The 15,230-nt window shown below is 40.6% G+C and overlaps 1 protein-coding gene across 1 annotated transcript in view; it reads right to left on the reverse strand.

Moving 5' to 3' along the window:
- clvs2 (clavesin 2) overlaps positions 1-15,230 on the reverse strand; it is a 126,005-nt gene that overhangs the window by 11,578 nt on the left and 99,197 nt on the right. The window contains exons 3-4 of the mRNA XM_073057369.1: positions 14,421-14,531; positions 12,914-13,134 (exon numbers count right to left, since the gene is read on the reverse strand). Coding sequence (XP_072913470.1) covers positions 12,914-13,134; positions 14,421-14,531 — 332 coding nt within the window. The remainder of the gene's footprint in view (positions 1-12,913; positions 13,135-14,420; positions 14,532-15,230) is intronic.

Below are 15,230 nucleotides of genomic sequence, written 5' to 3' on the forward strand. Positions count from 1 at the left end.
CGGCCAATTAACATACTGCCACATCTCTGATAATGTGTCAGGGCAGAGGTGGCGGGGTGGGGGGGGGGGGGTAATGGAACCCATGCAAATGGCGGAAGAACGTGCAGAATCCTCAAATCTTCTGCAGAAGAACAAATGTGATTCATACGAGGTCATCCATCATATGGAGAAGATAACGCATGAGCCTGTTTCCAAATCCACCCCCCACTACTCAGAGCTATTACCAAGGATAGGACAGAAGTCTGCATTTGGGGATCCAAATTTTATTTCAGCCAATACTAGGAGACTGTCACAGTGGTACAGAGACCCATTTGCATCTGACCATCTGGCCATTGCATCTTTGTCCACCTAGTCCCCTGAGAAGGAGCCTGATATGCAAGGGATCCTTGCAGACTGTTCCATCAGATGACTACAGGCTGCAGTTTGAAGCTGGGTGGGCCTGCACGACAGGAACTTTACAGAATGTTCTAAACTATCTCCTTACACTCCAACCAGAAGAGAGTGACTTTCCGGAAGGCAGAATAGATGCCACCTCATGTCCACAAGGAGGACATGTTTAAAACTCTTCCAAAGAGAAGAACAATTTCCTTCAGTGTTAGACCACTGATCAACCATTCTAGCTAGACGCCACACACTCACTCTATTAGCCCTGTAACTGCACTTCACTGTAAACACTTTTCAACCACATTTTATAATGCGGTTTACACTGTAAATACATGCTGGTATTTATGTATTTTGATTGCAACAAAAAACAACAAATTCAACAATTTCAAAGACGTTGCCTGGATTGGGGAGCATGCCTTATGAGAATAGGATAAGTGAACTTGACCTTTACTCCTTGGAGCAATGGAGGATGAGAGGTGACCTGATCGAGGTGTACAAGATAATGAGAGGCATTGACCGTGTGGATAGTCAGAGACTTTTCCCCAGGGCTGAAATGGCTAACGGGAGAGGGCATAGTTTTAAGGTACTTGGAAGTAGGTACAGAGGAGATGTCAGGGGTAAGTTTTTTTATGCAGAGAGTGGTGAGTGTGTGGAATGGGCTGCCGGCGGCAGTGGTGGAGGTGGAAGTGATAGGGTCTTTTAAGAGACTCCTGGATGGCAACATGGAGCTTAGAAAAATAGAGGGGTATGGGTAAAGCCTAGGTAGTTCTAAGGAAGGGATATGTTCAGCACAGCTTCGTGGGCCAAAGGGCCTGTATTGTGCTGTAGGTTTCGTATGTTTTAACAGTTATAAAGAATTATATAAAAATAACATTAGAGGTAGGGATATGGAATAAAATGTGAATGTTTTTGTTGCATGCTGTGCCAACACACCAAAGCAGATTCCTAATATATGTAAATGTATATGGTGAATAAAGTTGATCCTTGATCATTCTACCTGAACAGCAAGTGAAAAAAACTCTAAATGACTGAGGAACTAAATGGAATTAATCATTTGTCCCTTCATCTCTGTCTAGCGTCAAGCATCCTCCTGTTAATTTTACGATTCTAATGAACTTCATGAAACAAAACTACAGCTGGTGATAGAGCTGTCAAAATATTGATACACATTTCAAACTCCAGCTTACAGATAGAAATTTCTCAATGAAACTGTAATTAGAATAACATGCAGGGTGCTGAACTCTGGTTCAGTTCCAGTAAAGTCCGAGTACTTCACTGATGACTGGGAATATTGGCTGTTGTACATCTGGGCAGCAAGGAAAAGTTTCTAGTGGTGACAACAAGAATAGGCAAAAGCACAGGTTTGAATATGCTTTCAACAATAGGACTGTTTACCCTTTTTTCTTTACTTCAAATTTAACCATATATGTAACTAGAGTGACAGAGACTTTTGCATGATACTGTAATGATTTTATGTATTGCATTGCACTGCTGATACCAAAAAAAAATCAAATTTCATAACATATGTTTTGAAACTGGAGAGAGTTCAAAGGAGATTCACAAAAAAGGTTCCAGAATTGAATGGCTTGACATATGAAGAGCGTTTAATGGCTCTGGGCATTTTGGTATTCACTGCTATTCAGAAGAATGAGGGGTGACCTCATTGAAACCCATCGAATGGTGAAAGGCCTTGACAGAGTGGATGTGGAGAGGATGTTTCCTATAGTGGGAGAGCCTAAGACCAGAGGACACAGCCTCAGAATAGAGGGGTGTCCTTCTAGAATGGAGGTGAGGAGGACTTTCCCTAGCTAGAGCATGGTGTATCTATGGGATTCTTTGCCAAATGCAGCTGTGGAGGCCAAGTCTTTATGTATATTTAAGACAGAGGTTGATAGATTCTTGATTGTTCAGGGTATGAATAGATACAGAGAGAAGGAAGGAGATTGGAGTTGAGAGGAAAATTGGATCAGCCATGATAAAATGGTGGAGCTGACTCAATGGGCCACATGGCTTAATTCTGCTCCTTACGGTCTTATGATAAACCTGATTCTGATATGGGTCTCTATCGTGCACTGAGAATGGGAAGGGGGCAGGGAGAGGGGAATCATGGTTGGGAAAAGGGGAAGGAAGAGGGGAGGAAATGGGAAGCAGCAGAGAGACATTCTGTAATGCTCAAATAAAACACTTGTTTGGAATCAAATAACCTTGCCTGGTTTTCTCAGGGCTGAGTGCATCAGCACCCGCGTCACCCCCTCCTGGTCCCTAGCACTCCTTCTGTGCCACCTGTCCCACACCCCTTCCACAGTACTCCACCCTCACTATTCCCAATATCCTTTGCTCCTGCCAGATCTACAAACTCACTGTCTGATCCATGTTGACAAATACATGATGAAAATGGAATATCCACATTTTATAGATACAAGTATTAATATGTATTTCTAAGTCTAAATTTGTACTGTCACCTCAAAGTGGGTTTAGACTGAACTACAAAACCAGGTATTAGAACATGTTAGGTCTGCTCTTCAGGTGTAATTTAGTCACAGAAGAGCTTTTACCTAAACTGTGTAAGATTTTCAGATGACTGAAGAATTCAACAGTGCATTTTGAAGCGGCAGCTTAAATTACAATTAGACTCCCGCATAGTTCTGTATTATAACTGGGCTGTTGTGGGTAATGGATGTCTGAACAGTCTTCTCTGCTCAGGATGACCATGTGACCTGGCCCAGCAAGCATCCATGCTAGAACAAAGTGACAACAGAATGAGAAATTGAGAAATGACGCACAAAGGCTGAACAAACAACCACTGTCAAAAGAAGATAAACTGTACAAGTACAAAAGAAAGTAATAAATAATACTGAGAACCAGCTGAAGACTCCTCAACCTTAAGGTGAATGAACACCTTTAATGTGGTGCTGGAAGGAGCTAATTGTTGTAATCAGCCCTCCTTCTATAGCCCCCTACCATCCTTTACACCATGAGCTGTATATTGCTGGCAAGTAGCCATTCAAAAAGAATTATGTGTTAATCTGGGATTTGTTAAGAGATTCAGTTTCTGGTGGCAAGATTGAATTTTGCTGGAGGTCCCAGCATTATACTGGGAATGATGGATCCTGCATTATTCAATCTCGGGCCCCATTGTTATTCAATGGAGAATCTAGGCCTGCAGGTGAGACAGCAAAGGAGAAGTTAAGTTTTAGTTTTAACATGTGCGCTTTAGTTTAATGTTTATAAATTATTTCTGTGTTTTAAATAATTTTATTTTCTATTTTGTAAGCTATCAAAGATATTAAAATCAGTGGATCACCATGGTAGCGTAACAGTTAGCACAATGCTATTACAGCTCGGGATGTTGGAGTTCAGAGTTGAATTCCAGCACTTTATAAGATGACGAGAGGCATTGATCGTCTGGATAGTCAGCGGCTTTTTCCCAGGGCTGAAATAGGTAGCATGAGAGGGCACAGTTTTAAGGTGCTTGAAAGTAGGTACAGAGGAGATATCGGGGTAAGTTTTTTTTACACAGAGAGTGGTGAGTGCGTGGAATGGCTGCCATCAATGGTGGTGGAGGTGGAAACAATAGGGTCTTTTATGAGATTCCTGGATGGCTACATGGAGCTTAGATAAATAGAGGGCTATGGGTAAAGCCTAGTTAGGGACATGTTAGGCACATCTTTGTGGGCCGAAGAGTCTGTATTGTGCTGTAGGTTTTCTATGTTTCTACTGTCTGTAAGAAGTTTGTATGTCCTTCCAGTGAGCATATGGGTTTCCTCCGGGTGCTCTGGTTTCCTCCCACAGTCCAAAGACATCGAGGTTAGGAGGTGAATTGGTCATTGTAAATTGTCCTGTGATTAGGCTGCGGTTAAATAGGTGGGTTGCTTGGCCATGTAACTTATTGGACCAGAAGGGCCTGTTCATGCTGTTTCTCTAAATAAATAAACGGTACAGGAAGTGAAGCTCTATCACAGGAAGGAACTTTAGGTTAAAGTATACCAGGGACATTTCATTGGAGAGGAATTTGCCCAGTGAAGCACAATAGCTATTAGCAGTTCACCAGGAGCTGTAGGTATGGAACAAGGACAACGTTCCCTTGATTCCAGGATGTCAACCTTCAAGCACAGGGTTCTTTCCCGATATCAGATTGGAGCTCTATAAATGGCTGAGCATTCATGAATATTCCAACAATCTTAATTCAAAGTCAAGGCAAAACCAAAGTCAGGTTGAGTAAGCAGTTCTGGAAGAAAGACCTGCCCTTACAGAATAAGTGTAGCCAGATCCATTCTGTTAGTTTTAGTGGTTAACAATCTGTGATGTTTGCATATGTACACAGGAACACACACAAAATGCTGGAGGAGCTCAGGCAGCATTTATGGAAATGAATAAGCAGTCAATGTTGCAGGCTGAGACCCTTCTTCAAGACTGAAATCTTAACACTTTACTCATTTCCATAGATGCTGCCCCACCTGCTGAACTTGTCCATCATTTTGTGCGTATTGCTTTGGATTTCCAGCATGTGCCGAACTTCTCATGTCTACAATAGGTACACAGGATTTGTTCTTTGCATCATAGAGAAGAAGAGCATAGAAAAAGCCTTTTGGCCCATCTAGGACATGCCAAAACTATTTAAACTACCTACTCCCATCGACCCGCACTGGAATCATTACCCTCCATGTCCCTACAATCCATGTACCTATCCAAACTTCCCTTAGGAAGGCCTTTGACAAAGTGCTACATGTGAGGCTGCTTAACAATCTATGAGCCAATGGTATTACAGGAAAGATTCTAGCATGGCTACAGCAGTGGCTGATTGGCAGGTGGCAATGAGTGGGAATAAAGGAAGCCGTTTCTGGCTGGCTGCCAGTAACTAGTGGTGTTCCACAGGGTTCTAAGTTGGGACTGTTTCTTTATACGTTGCATGTCAATAAGTTTGCAGACGATATTGTGTACAGTTCTGGTCACCGAATTATAGGAAAGATATCAACAAAATAGAGAGAGTACAGAGAAGATTTACCAGAATGTTACCTGGGTTTCAGCACCTAAGTTACAGGGAAAGGTTGAACAAGTTAGGTCTTTATTCCTTGGAGCGTAGAAGGTTGAAGGGGAACTTGATGGAGGTATTTAAAATAATGAGGGGGATAAATCGAGTTGACGTGGATAGGCTTTTTCCATTGAGAGTAGGGGAGATTCAAACAAGAGGACATGATTTGAGAGTTAGGGGGCAAAAGTTTAAGGGTAACACAAGGGGGAATTTCTTTACTCAGAGAGTGGTAGCTGTGTGGAACGAGATTCCAGTAGAAGTGGTAGAGGCAGGTTTGGTATTGTCATTTAAAGTAAAATTGGATAGGTATATGGACAGGAAAGGAATGGAGGATTATGGGCTGAGTGCAGGCCAGTGGGACTAGGTGAGTGTAAGCATCAGCACGGACTAGAAGGGCCGAGATGGCCTGTTTCCGTGCTGTAATTGTTATACGGTTATATGATATGGAGATAGGTGGAGGGGCAGGTAGTTTTGAGGAAGTAGAGAGGCTACAACAGGACTTGGACAGATTAGGAGAATAAACAAAGAAATGGGAGATGGAATACAGTGTTGAGAAGTGTCTGGTCATGCACTCTAGTAGAAGAAATGAAATAGTGGACTATATTCTAAATGGAAATAGAGAAAATACAAAAAAAAACTGAGGTGCAAAGGGAAGGGAGTCCTTGTGCAGGATTCCCTAAGAGTTAATTTGCAAGTTGAGTCTGTGGCGAGGAAGGCAAATGCAATGTTTGCATTCATTTCAAGAGGACTGGAATATAAAAGCAAGGATGTAACGTTGAAACTTTATAAAGCACTGGTGAGGCCTCACTTGGAGTATTGTGACCAGTTTTGGTCCTCTTATCTTAGAAAGGATGTGCCGAAACTGGAGAAGATTCAAAGGAGGCTCATGAAAATGATTCCAGGATTGAACAGCTTGTCATCTGAAGAGCTTTTGGTGGCTCTGGACTTGTATTCACTGAAAATCAGAAGAATGATGGGTAGCTTCATTGAAAACTATCAAATGGTGAAAGGCCTTGAAGGAAAGAGTGTGTATGGAGAGGATGTTTCCTGTGGTGGGAGAGCCTAAGACCAGAGGACAAAGCATCAGAATAGTGGGGTGTCTTTTAGAACAGATATGAAGAGGAATTTCTTCAGCCAGAGAGACCACAGGCAGCTGTAATGGCCAAGTCTTTATGTATATTTAAGGCAGAGGGTGATAGATCTTTGATTGGTCAGTTCTGGTCATCTCATTACAGAAAGGATGTGGATACTATAGACAGAGTGTAGAGGAGATTTACAACGATGTTGCCTGGATTGGAGAATAGGTTGAGTGATCTTGGCCTTTTCTCCTTGGAATGACGAAGGACGAGAGGTGACGTAATAGGGGTGTATAAGAGGCTTTCATTGTGTGGATAGCCAGAGGCTTTTTCCCAGGGCTGAATTGGCTACAAGAGGGGACATAGTTTTAAGGTGCTTAGAAGTAAGTACAAGAGGGATGCCAGAGGTAAGTTTTTCATACAAAGAATGATGCGTGCATGGAATGCATTGCCAGTGAAGGTGGTAAAGGCGGATACAATAAGGTCTTTTAAGAAACTCTTAGATAGGACATGGAGGTTAGAAAAATAGAGGGCTATGCAGTAGGGAAACTCTAGGCAGTTTCTAGAGTAGGTTGCATGATCAGCACAACATTGTGGGCCAAAGGGCCTGTAATATGCTGTAGATTTCTATGTTTCTATTTTTCTATGTCAGGGCATGAAGGGATACGGGGAGAAGGCAGCAGATTGGGGCTGAGAGGAAAATTGGATCAGCCATGATGAAATTGCGGAGCAGACACGATGGGCCAAATGGCTTAATTCTGCTCATATATCTTATGGTCTTAAACATTGAAATCAAGCTCGCATGCACCACTTGTGCTGGCTGCTCATTCCACACGCTCACAACCTTCTGAGTGAAGAGGATTCTCCTCATGTTCCCCTTAAATTTTTCAACTTTCACCCACGTAATCTGGTTGTAATCCTACCCAACCTCACTGGAAAAAGCATGCTTGCTTTTACTCCATCTATACCCCTTATAATTTTGTGTACATCTAACTAATCTCCTTACCAAAACTGCATACAATAAGGTGCCACACACGAGGCTGCTTACCAAGTTAAGAGCCCATGGTATTACAGGAAAGTTACTAATGTGGTTAGAGCATTGGCTGATTGGTATGAGGCAGTGAGTGGGAATAAAAGGATCCTTTTCTGGTTGGCTGCCAGTGACAAGTGGTGTTCTGCACCAGTGGTGTTGGGACCACTTCTTTTTATGCTGTATATAAATGACTTAGATGATGGAATAGATGGCATTGTTGCCAAGTTTGCAGATGATATGAAAATATGAAGGGGGCAGGTAATGTTGAGGAAACAGGTAGGATGCAGAATGACTTAGACAGATTAGGAGAATGGGCAAGAAAGTGGGAAATGAAATACAACATTGAAAAATGCATGGTCGTGCACTTTGGTAGTAGAAATAAATGTGCGGACTACTTTCTAAACGGAAAGAAAATCCAGGAATATGAGATCCAAAGGGACTTGGGAGTCCTTGTGCAGACCACCCTGAAGGTTAACTTGCAGGTTGAGTCAGTGGTGAGGAAGGCAAATGCCATGTTAGCATTCATTTCAAGAGGTCTAGAATACAAGAGCAAGGATGTGATGCTGAGACTTTATAAAGCACTGGTGAGGCCTCACCTCGAATATTGTGAACAGTTTTGTGCCCCTCATCTTAGAAAAGATGTGCTTGCATTGGAGAGGATCCAGAAGAGGTTTACAAGGATGATTCCAGGAATGAAAGGGTTTCCATACAAGGAACGTTTGATGGCTCAGTGTCTGTACTCTCTGGAATTCAGAAGGATGAGGGGAGATCTTATTGAAAACTTTTGAATGTTGAAAATCCTAGACAGAGTAGATGTGGAAAGGATGTTTCCCATGGTGGGCACAGCCTCAGGATAGAAGGGAACCCTTTCAAAACAGAGATGCAGAGAAATTTCTTTAGCCAAAGGGTGGTGACTTTGTGGAATTTGTTGCCACATACAGCTGTGGAGGCCAGCTCATCGGCTGTACTTAAGGCAGAGATTGATAGGTTCGTGATTGGACGTGGCATCAAAGGTTACGGGGAGAAGGCCGGGAACTAGGGTGGGGGAGAAGACAGAAAAGAGGATCAATCATGATTGAACGGCGAAGCAGATTTGATGGGCCAGATAGCCTAATTCTGCTCCTATGTCTTATGGTTTTATGATGTAGTACTCCAATTACACCTCACCAACATCTTACAGAACTTTAACGTAACATTCCAGCTCTTGTACTCAATACTTTGATTTAAAGTGATGAGAGCTTCCTTTATGATGCTACCTACATATGACACCATGTTGAATGAATTATGGACCCATATTCACAGATCCCTTTGTTCTACCACACTCCTTAGTGCCCTACCATTCGCTGTTTTAGACCTACCCTGTTTGTTACTACCGAAGTGCAAAACCTCATACTTGTCTGCATTAAATTCTATCTGCCCTTTTTCAGCTCATTTTCCCGGCTGATGCAGATCCCTCTGCGACCATGATGGCTTTCTTCATTCTCCACTATACCCCTAATCTTGATGTCATCTGTAAATTTGCTATCCTAGTTAACAACCTTACCATCCAGATCATTGATACAGATGGCAAAAGAACAAAGGACTCAGCACCAATCCCTGCGGCACACCGCTCGTCACGGGCCTCCAGTCAGAGGGGCAACCATCTACAACCACTTTCTGGCTTCTTCTTCAAAGCTAATGTCGAATCCAAATTACTACCTCATGTTGAAAGCTAAGCAACTGAACCTTCTTGATCAACCTCTCATGCAGGACCTTGTCAAATGCCTTGCTAGAGTCCATGCAGAGAACATCCACTGACTTGCCTTCATCCATTTTCCTGGTAACTTCCTCGAAATACTCCATAAGATTGGTTAGAAATGACCTACTACGCATGAAGCCATGCTGACTGCCCTTAATCCGTCCCTGTCTATCCAAATACTTATATATCTGGTCCCTTAGAACACCTTCCAATAACTTTCCCACAGCTAATGTCCAACTCACTGATCTACAATTTCCTGGTTTATGTTTGGAGCCTTTTTTAAACAGCAGAACAACATTGGCTATCCCTGTCGCTAAGGGTGATTTGAATATCACTGCTAGGGACCCAGCAATTTCTGACACTTGCCCCCCCATACAGTCTAAGGGAACACCTTGTCAAGGTCCTGGGATTTATCCAGCCTGACTTCCCTCAGGATAGCAAACAACCCCTCCTCTGTAATCTGTGCAAGGTCCATGAAGTTGATGCCACTTCTATAGACTCTGTCTCTATCTCTTGAGGAAATACAGATGCAAAAAAAAATTATTTAAAATCTCCCCTATCTGTTTTGGCTCCACACATGAATTACTATTCTGGTCTTCCAAAGGACCAATTTTGCCCCTCGCAATCCTTTTGCTCTTAACATATCTGTAGAATCCCTTAGGATTCTCCTTCACCAAATATAGCTTCATGCGGTATTTCTGTGGTTTACTCTTACACAAGCATTAGCTAATTTTTAACTACACATTTTAACATGAGTTAATGAGCCCCCGATCTGAAAATCCATTTCATTAACAAAATTTGTTAGTATTCATGGCATGTTGCACGAGTACTTAGAGGTCAGATGTGCAATTTTTCTGAATCAGCTGTGGTCTACTGCTCTTAATGGTGGGCACTTTACATTCTGTGAAATAACCAGTCGATTATAACTTCAATCAATGACAGAATCCTTGGGGATACTGCCAGAATTATTCGCAGAGCAAAGGGCATACTTTGGAATAATGTGGCCATTAAAAGGTGTAAATTTTATGTAAATGTTATACCTTATATCTGTTTTGGGGGAATCAATCAAAAATTTTGCAGCTCCGTTCAGTCCTTCTAGTAGAATGAGAATAAAGATATTATTATATTCATCCCTCTAAAAGCTTGTATTCTGCCTGGGGTCTTATAGATGATCAATCAGTCAGATAATAGGCAATGCAGTGACACAGCTAGCAGAGCTACTCTCTCACAACTGCAGTGACCCAGGTTAAACGTGACCACCAGTGTAGAGTTCCTCTCTGTGACTTATATGAGCTACTTTTCCCAAGGAGTGAAGTTGATCAACAGCTCCACCCCTAACCCACCACACCATCCATTACCACTACTTTATCATTTCCTGTCAGAGTTACATTATGCACAAACGTAAATTTAATCTTGTACGTTATCCCAAGGTAAGGCTAGAGTTAAATCAGGGTTTGCTGGACGGCACAAACAAGCAAATAAATAAATAAATAATAAACACTCTGTTCTTTATCTTATTCTTTTTTAAAATGTATGCTGCATTGGATCCAGAGTGATAATTATGTTGTTTCCTTATAAAACTAAACAATCTTGAATCTTGAGTTGCTTCTATTTTCAAAATGCAAGTCTTTGAGTTGTGGGATATAGGTTAATTGGCCACTATAAGTCCATCCTAATGTGTGTCTGAATGATAGATTTTTGAAGAGAAGGAAGTTGATTAGAATGTGGGAAGAATAAAACAGAAAAATGGTGTTTTGCTGTAAAATGAATGCCTGATGACTGATGTGAACTGAGTGGGCCAAAGAATCTGCTTCTGTATTGTGTGACTCTCCGTATAATCTATTGAACATTGTTCGATGCAGTTTTTATTGCATTGCAAGATATCCTGGTCTTAATATTCCTTCATTGCCACTCAGTTTTGTAAAACTGCTTAAAATAGGAGACATCGTTAAAATAAAACAGGACACAGACATGAGATCCTCTAGATGCTGGATATTTTGAAACATTGACTATTTATGCCCCTGCATAAGTGCTGCTCCATCCAAGAGGCTTGTTGTATGGTTTGGGGGCTTGTGTGCATCGATGACCCACAGAGCTATGTTGGCTGGAGTCAGGGCCTTATGCTTTGGCTCATGGTAGGTCACCCATGCCAAACAGGTCAAAGGGTAGAGGCCAGGTTAAGAGTGGTCCACCTGTCCTCCAGGTTCGGGGGTTCAGCTCAGGGCCAACAACCCTGATTGGTCAAAAAACAACTGTTACAAAAACAGCAATGAAAAATCTTTCTGTATCTGTGTGTGATGGTGTGGACAGACAGAGATGGAGGGCCTTCATTGCCCTAAATGCCAGCAATGCAACGGACAGTAAATATACATGCTGCCTGACTCACTGAATTTTGCCAGCATTTTATGCATGCTGCTTAAATACTGCCAATGATGCGCTGGTGTTTAGGCAGCGATGAAGGTCCTCCATCTTCGGTGACGTTCAGGGCTTCCTTCACCATGTCAGTAGCTTCCTCATTTTTCACTATTGTCAGTCATGCAAGTCTGGAGACTCAGGAATACCATCGCTCTCAGATATAGATGTTTCCGTAACAGTTTTGTTTTACCAGTTAAGGTTGTTAGGCCTGAGCTGAATCGCCAAACCTGGAGGACCAGCAAACCACTCTTAGTCTGGCCTCTAACCATTGACCTGTTTGGCATGGGTGACCAAAGCATAAAGCCCTGACTCCAGCCAACATAGCCCTCATGTCATTGAGGCACGCAAGCCTCCAAATCATGACAAGATTATGGTCCTCTTGGAAGAAATGAAGAACTGGCTTTGGTAAACTGCAGATAGCACAAAACAGCAATTCATCATAAAGCATTACATTGATCTTCTTGACAACTTTCTCTCTCTCTTTAGCCCAATCCCTGCTATGATGTTTGCTAGCATTTTGGAGCAATTCAAGTTAATGTTCCTAACATCTCTGTAGAAATCTCTCTAACGAGATTCAATTAAAATGGTCACATATTATTGCTATCATGGCTGATAAAATGGAAACTTAGCGCTCACAGAATGAAATAATGTTTTGATAAGTTTCTGATGTTATATTTAGGATATTTTAAATAATGGAAAAGAAGTTTTAGTATTTAATATCCATATATATTGTTGTCTCATACCAAATATCTTCAAGGCCGATTCCCTAATGGTTGGCATAAGCCAATAATATGGGCATAAAGGTTAACAAGATTATCCATCTTTTAAATTGTCGTAGGTCAAGTGGTCATTGGTAGTTGATATAGTGTCTGGGCGAGTGTTAGCATCTAGAAAAGGCTAATGGGAATCTAGGGAAAAATCTTGTATTTCAAAAATAGAAATAATGTAGCGAATGGATGCTGCACAAACAGAGCAGATTCAATGGGTCAAAAGGCCAGTTCCCATGCGGTATGAATCTACAACTAATACTAATCATGAGTAGCTCTCTCAACAAGCCCACTTAAAATAAAAAAATGTAAATTGGTACTTCTCAAGAACAAAGCAACCATGGACATTTTCCTCGTATATATTCAGATAGATTGGTGCTTTTCTACTTGGCAGATTTTATAAATTGAGATACATTTATCGGAGAGATATACAGGCAGCGTCTCAAATTAGCTAAATAGAATACAAACCTCTTCATAGATTTTGGAGACAAGGACTTCTCCACATCTTTGAAAGACATATTATAGGAATCGCTAACATATTCATTGTCATCATCATACTCGTGTTCCAGCAGAGTTCTTGCCCATGTTCCCATGTCATAGGGTGGCAGCATCCCTCCAAATTCTGAAGGCAAGATTTCGGGATGTATAAGCTGATGAAGACTATTTAGGTTATTTCCATGCATAAATATCTAGAAAGATGACATAGCAACAACATTCATGTTAATATTGGAATATTAAAGCTGCAGCACCTTTCAAAAGCATTTTTCATATTTAAATTAAAGTCCAACATGCTCCTTAAGCTTACTATCTTGAAATATATTTGCCACATTTCTTTTCTGAAACAGCACATGCAAGTTCAGTATTTCCATTAGTGTGGGCTAAGAGGGATGAAAGTGACTACAAATTCCCATTTGTTTCTATGACCAAGGAAATGATTTGCAAATTAATAAGCAAATGTCAACCTACAAAGAACAATTAACCTATAAATGATCTTATGCTATCTGTAAACTCCAGCTGATCTCCAGTTATGTCTATTTATAATGATTGCACCTTATTACCTTAAAGATGCTACAATCATTATACAACACCGAGGAATCTGTTGCTATCAATTATGTGAATTTTCTGCTTTAATTTGCAAAAAAAAAATAAAAAATCCCTTGAGCATTCTTAGGTCAGATCTATCCTAGGCAGGTACAAAGGTCTCTGTGCTTAGCATGAAGGAAAGTCCAACTGAAATATTGTCATCTTATTATGATTTTAAAATGAGACTGCAAAAAATCCAAATGGTGAGTATGATAATAATTTCCCGTGCTTACCTTTTGGGTGACAAAGAATGCAACATTATCTATTAATGCTGCACAAGTGCAGTTCATGTGTTTCTCATATTAGATTTTTGAATAGCTCGTTTAAAACACTCGTTGATACAAAACACTGCATTGATAAAAACACTACATTGATACAAATGTAGAAATGAGCTGGTACCAAATGAGGCAAAACCTCAACAAAAAGATATCGAACATGGAACGGTCCTTTTGCTTCACAATCTCTGTGCCTGTATATGAGTTTCCAACATTCAATTCAGTTACAAAGACCTTTCTCTAGGAGTGTGTGTTGTAACATATGCAGAGCACACCAGCACTTCAGTGGACAAGACTCCCTGTTGAGACTGCAGTTGGAAAATCGCCCTTAGCAGATAAGAAATTTGTCAGATAATAACAATTCTGGGGACAATTTGTTTTACATAACACAATGAAATAAACCTGATCTAAATTCGCTGCTGTGTCTTTTTCATTCAAGGTCAATTCATTGTTCCTGTACACCCAGTGAGGTGATACACTTCAACATAAGTTTTAATAGACAATATTGCATTCCAAGCATCTTAGCACAGTTAATGCCCATGATAATGTGTTAATGGTAATTTATTGATAACAAATTGCTTTGTATCTTTTAATATTTTTGAATATATTTATCTCACCCTTTTTCTAGTCTTCTCTTTCAGGAAGGGCCTAATGACAGTATAAAGAGCATGAATATACCAAGGCTGATTGACAAAATGGATTCCTCCAAAACGAGAGGGAAAGCTGTCCTGAAATAAGAAAAATAAGCAATTAATCTTCCAGCTGTTATACTTCAGTAGATTTAATTGTTTGTCCCTTCACGTACAAGGCAAACAATATACAATGTTTGCTCAATTAAAAAAAATTGTACTGCTCTTGAATTCAATCTAGAACGCTTCATCCAACTAACATATTTAATTAGCGTCTCCTTAAGGAACCGAAACCCAAAATCCTCTTTAATAAAATATTCAAAGTGAAGCTTACTTTCGCTCATTAATTGCAAAATACATGAGATTTTGTAGTGTGTTAATGGGAACGAGAATTATCAACCAATCGCAATTTGTTTTTCAAACTGAACCTTTAAAATGTATAAAGCACTTTACAAGTCATTTATGTCTAAATCTCTGGAGTGTACAATTATCAGAACAAATGGATGAGTGCCAGGAGAGAGAGAAAAAATCTGTAACAAAGGATTCAATGCCTTGCTGGATGCTGTATAGGTTAACATATCTTGAGGTCAAGGTAAGGTCAGGCATAAACAGAAAATATAATAACTAGAGTAATTTGCAATATTAACAATCATAAGAGGAAAGATGGGCTAAAATCACTTGAATGCTGAAGCATAAAGAAACAGCTTGGCTTTTACATTTAATCACTAGCATGTAGGGAAATAAGTAACCAAACAATATATTGTTAACAATGACATAGCAATTACAATAATTATATCA

This window comes from Hemitrygon akajei, chromosome 9 (assembly GCF_048418815.1).
Source record: "Hemitrygon akajei chromosome 9, sHemAka1.3, whole genome shotgun sequence".
Taxonomy (NCBI): Eukaryota; Metazoa; Chordata; class Chondrichthyes; order Myliobatiformes; family Dasyatidae; genus Hemitrygon; species Hemitrygon akajei.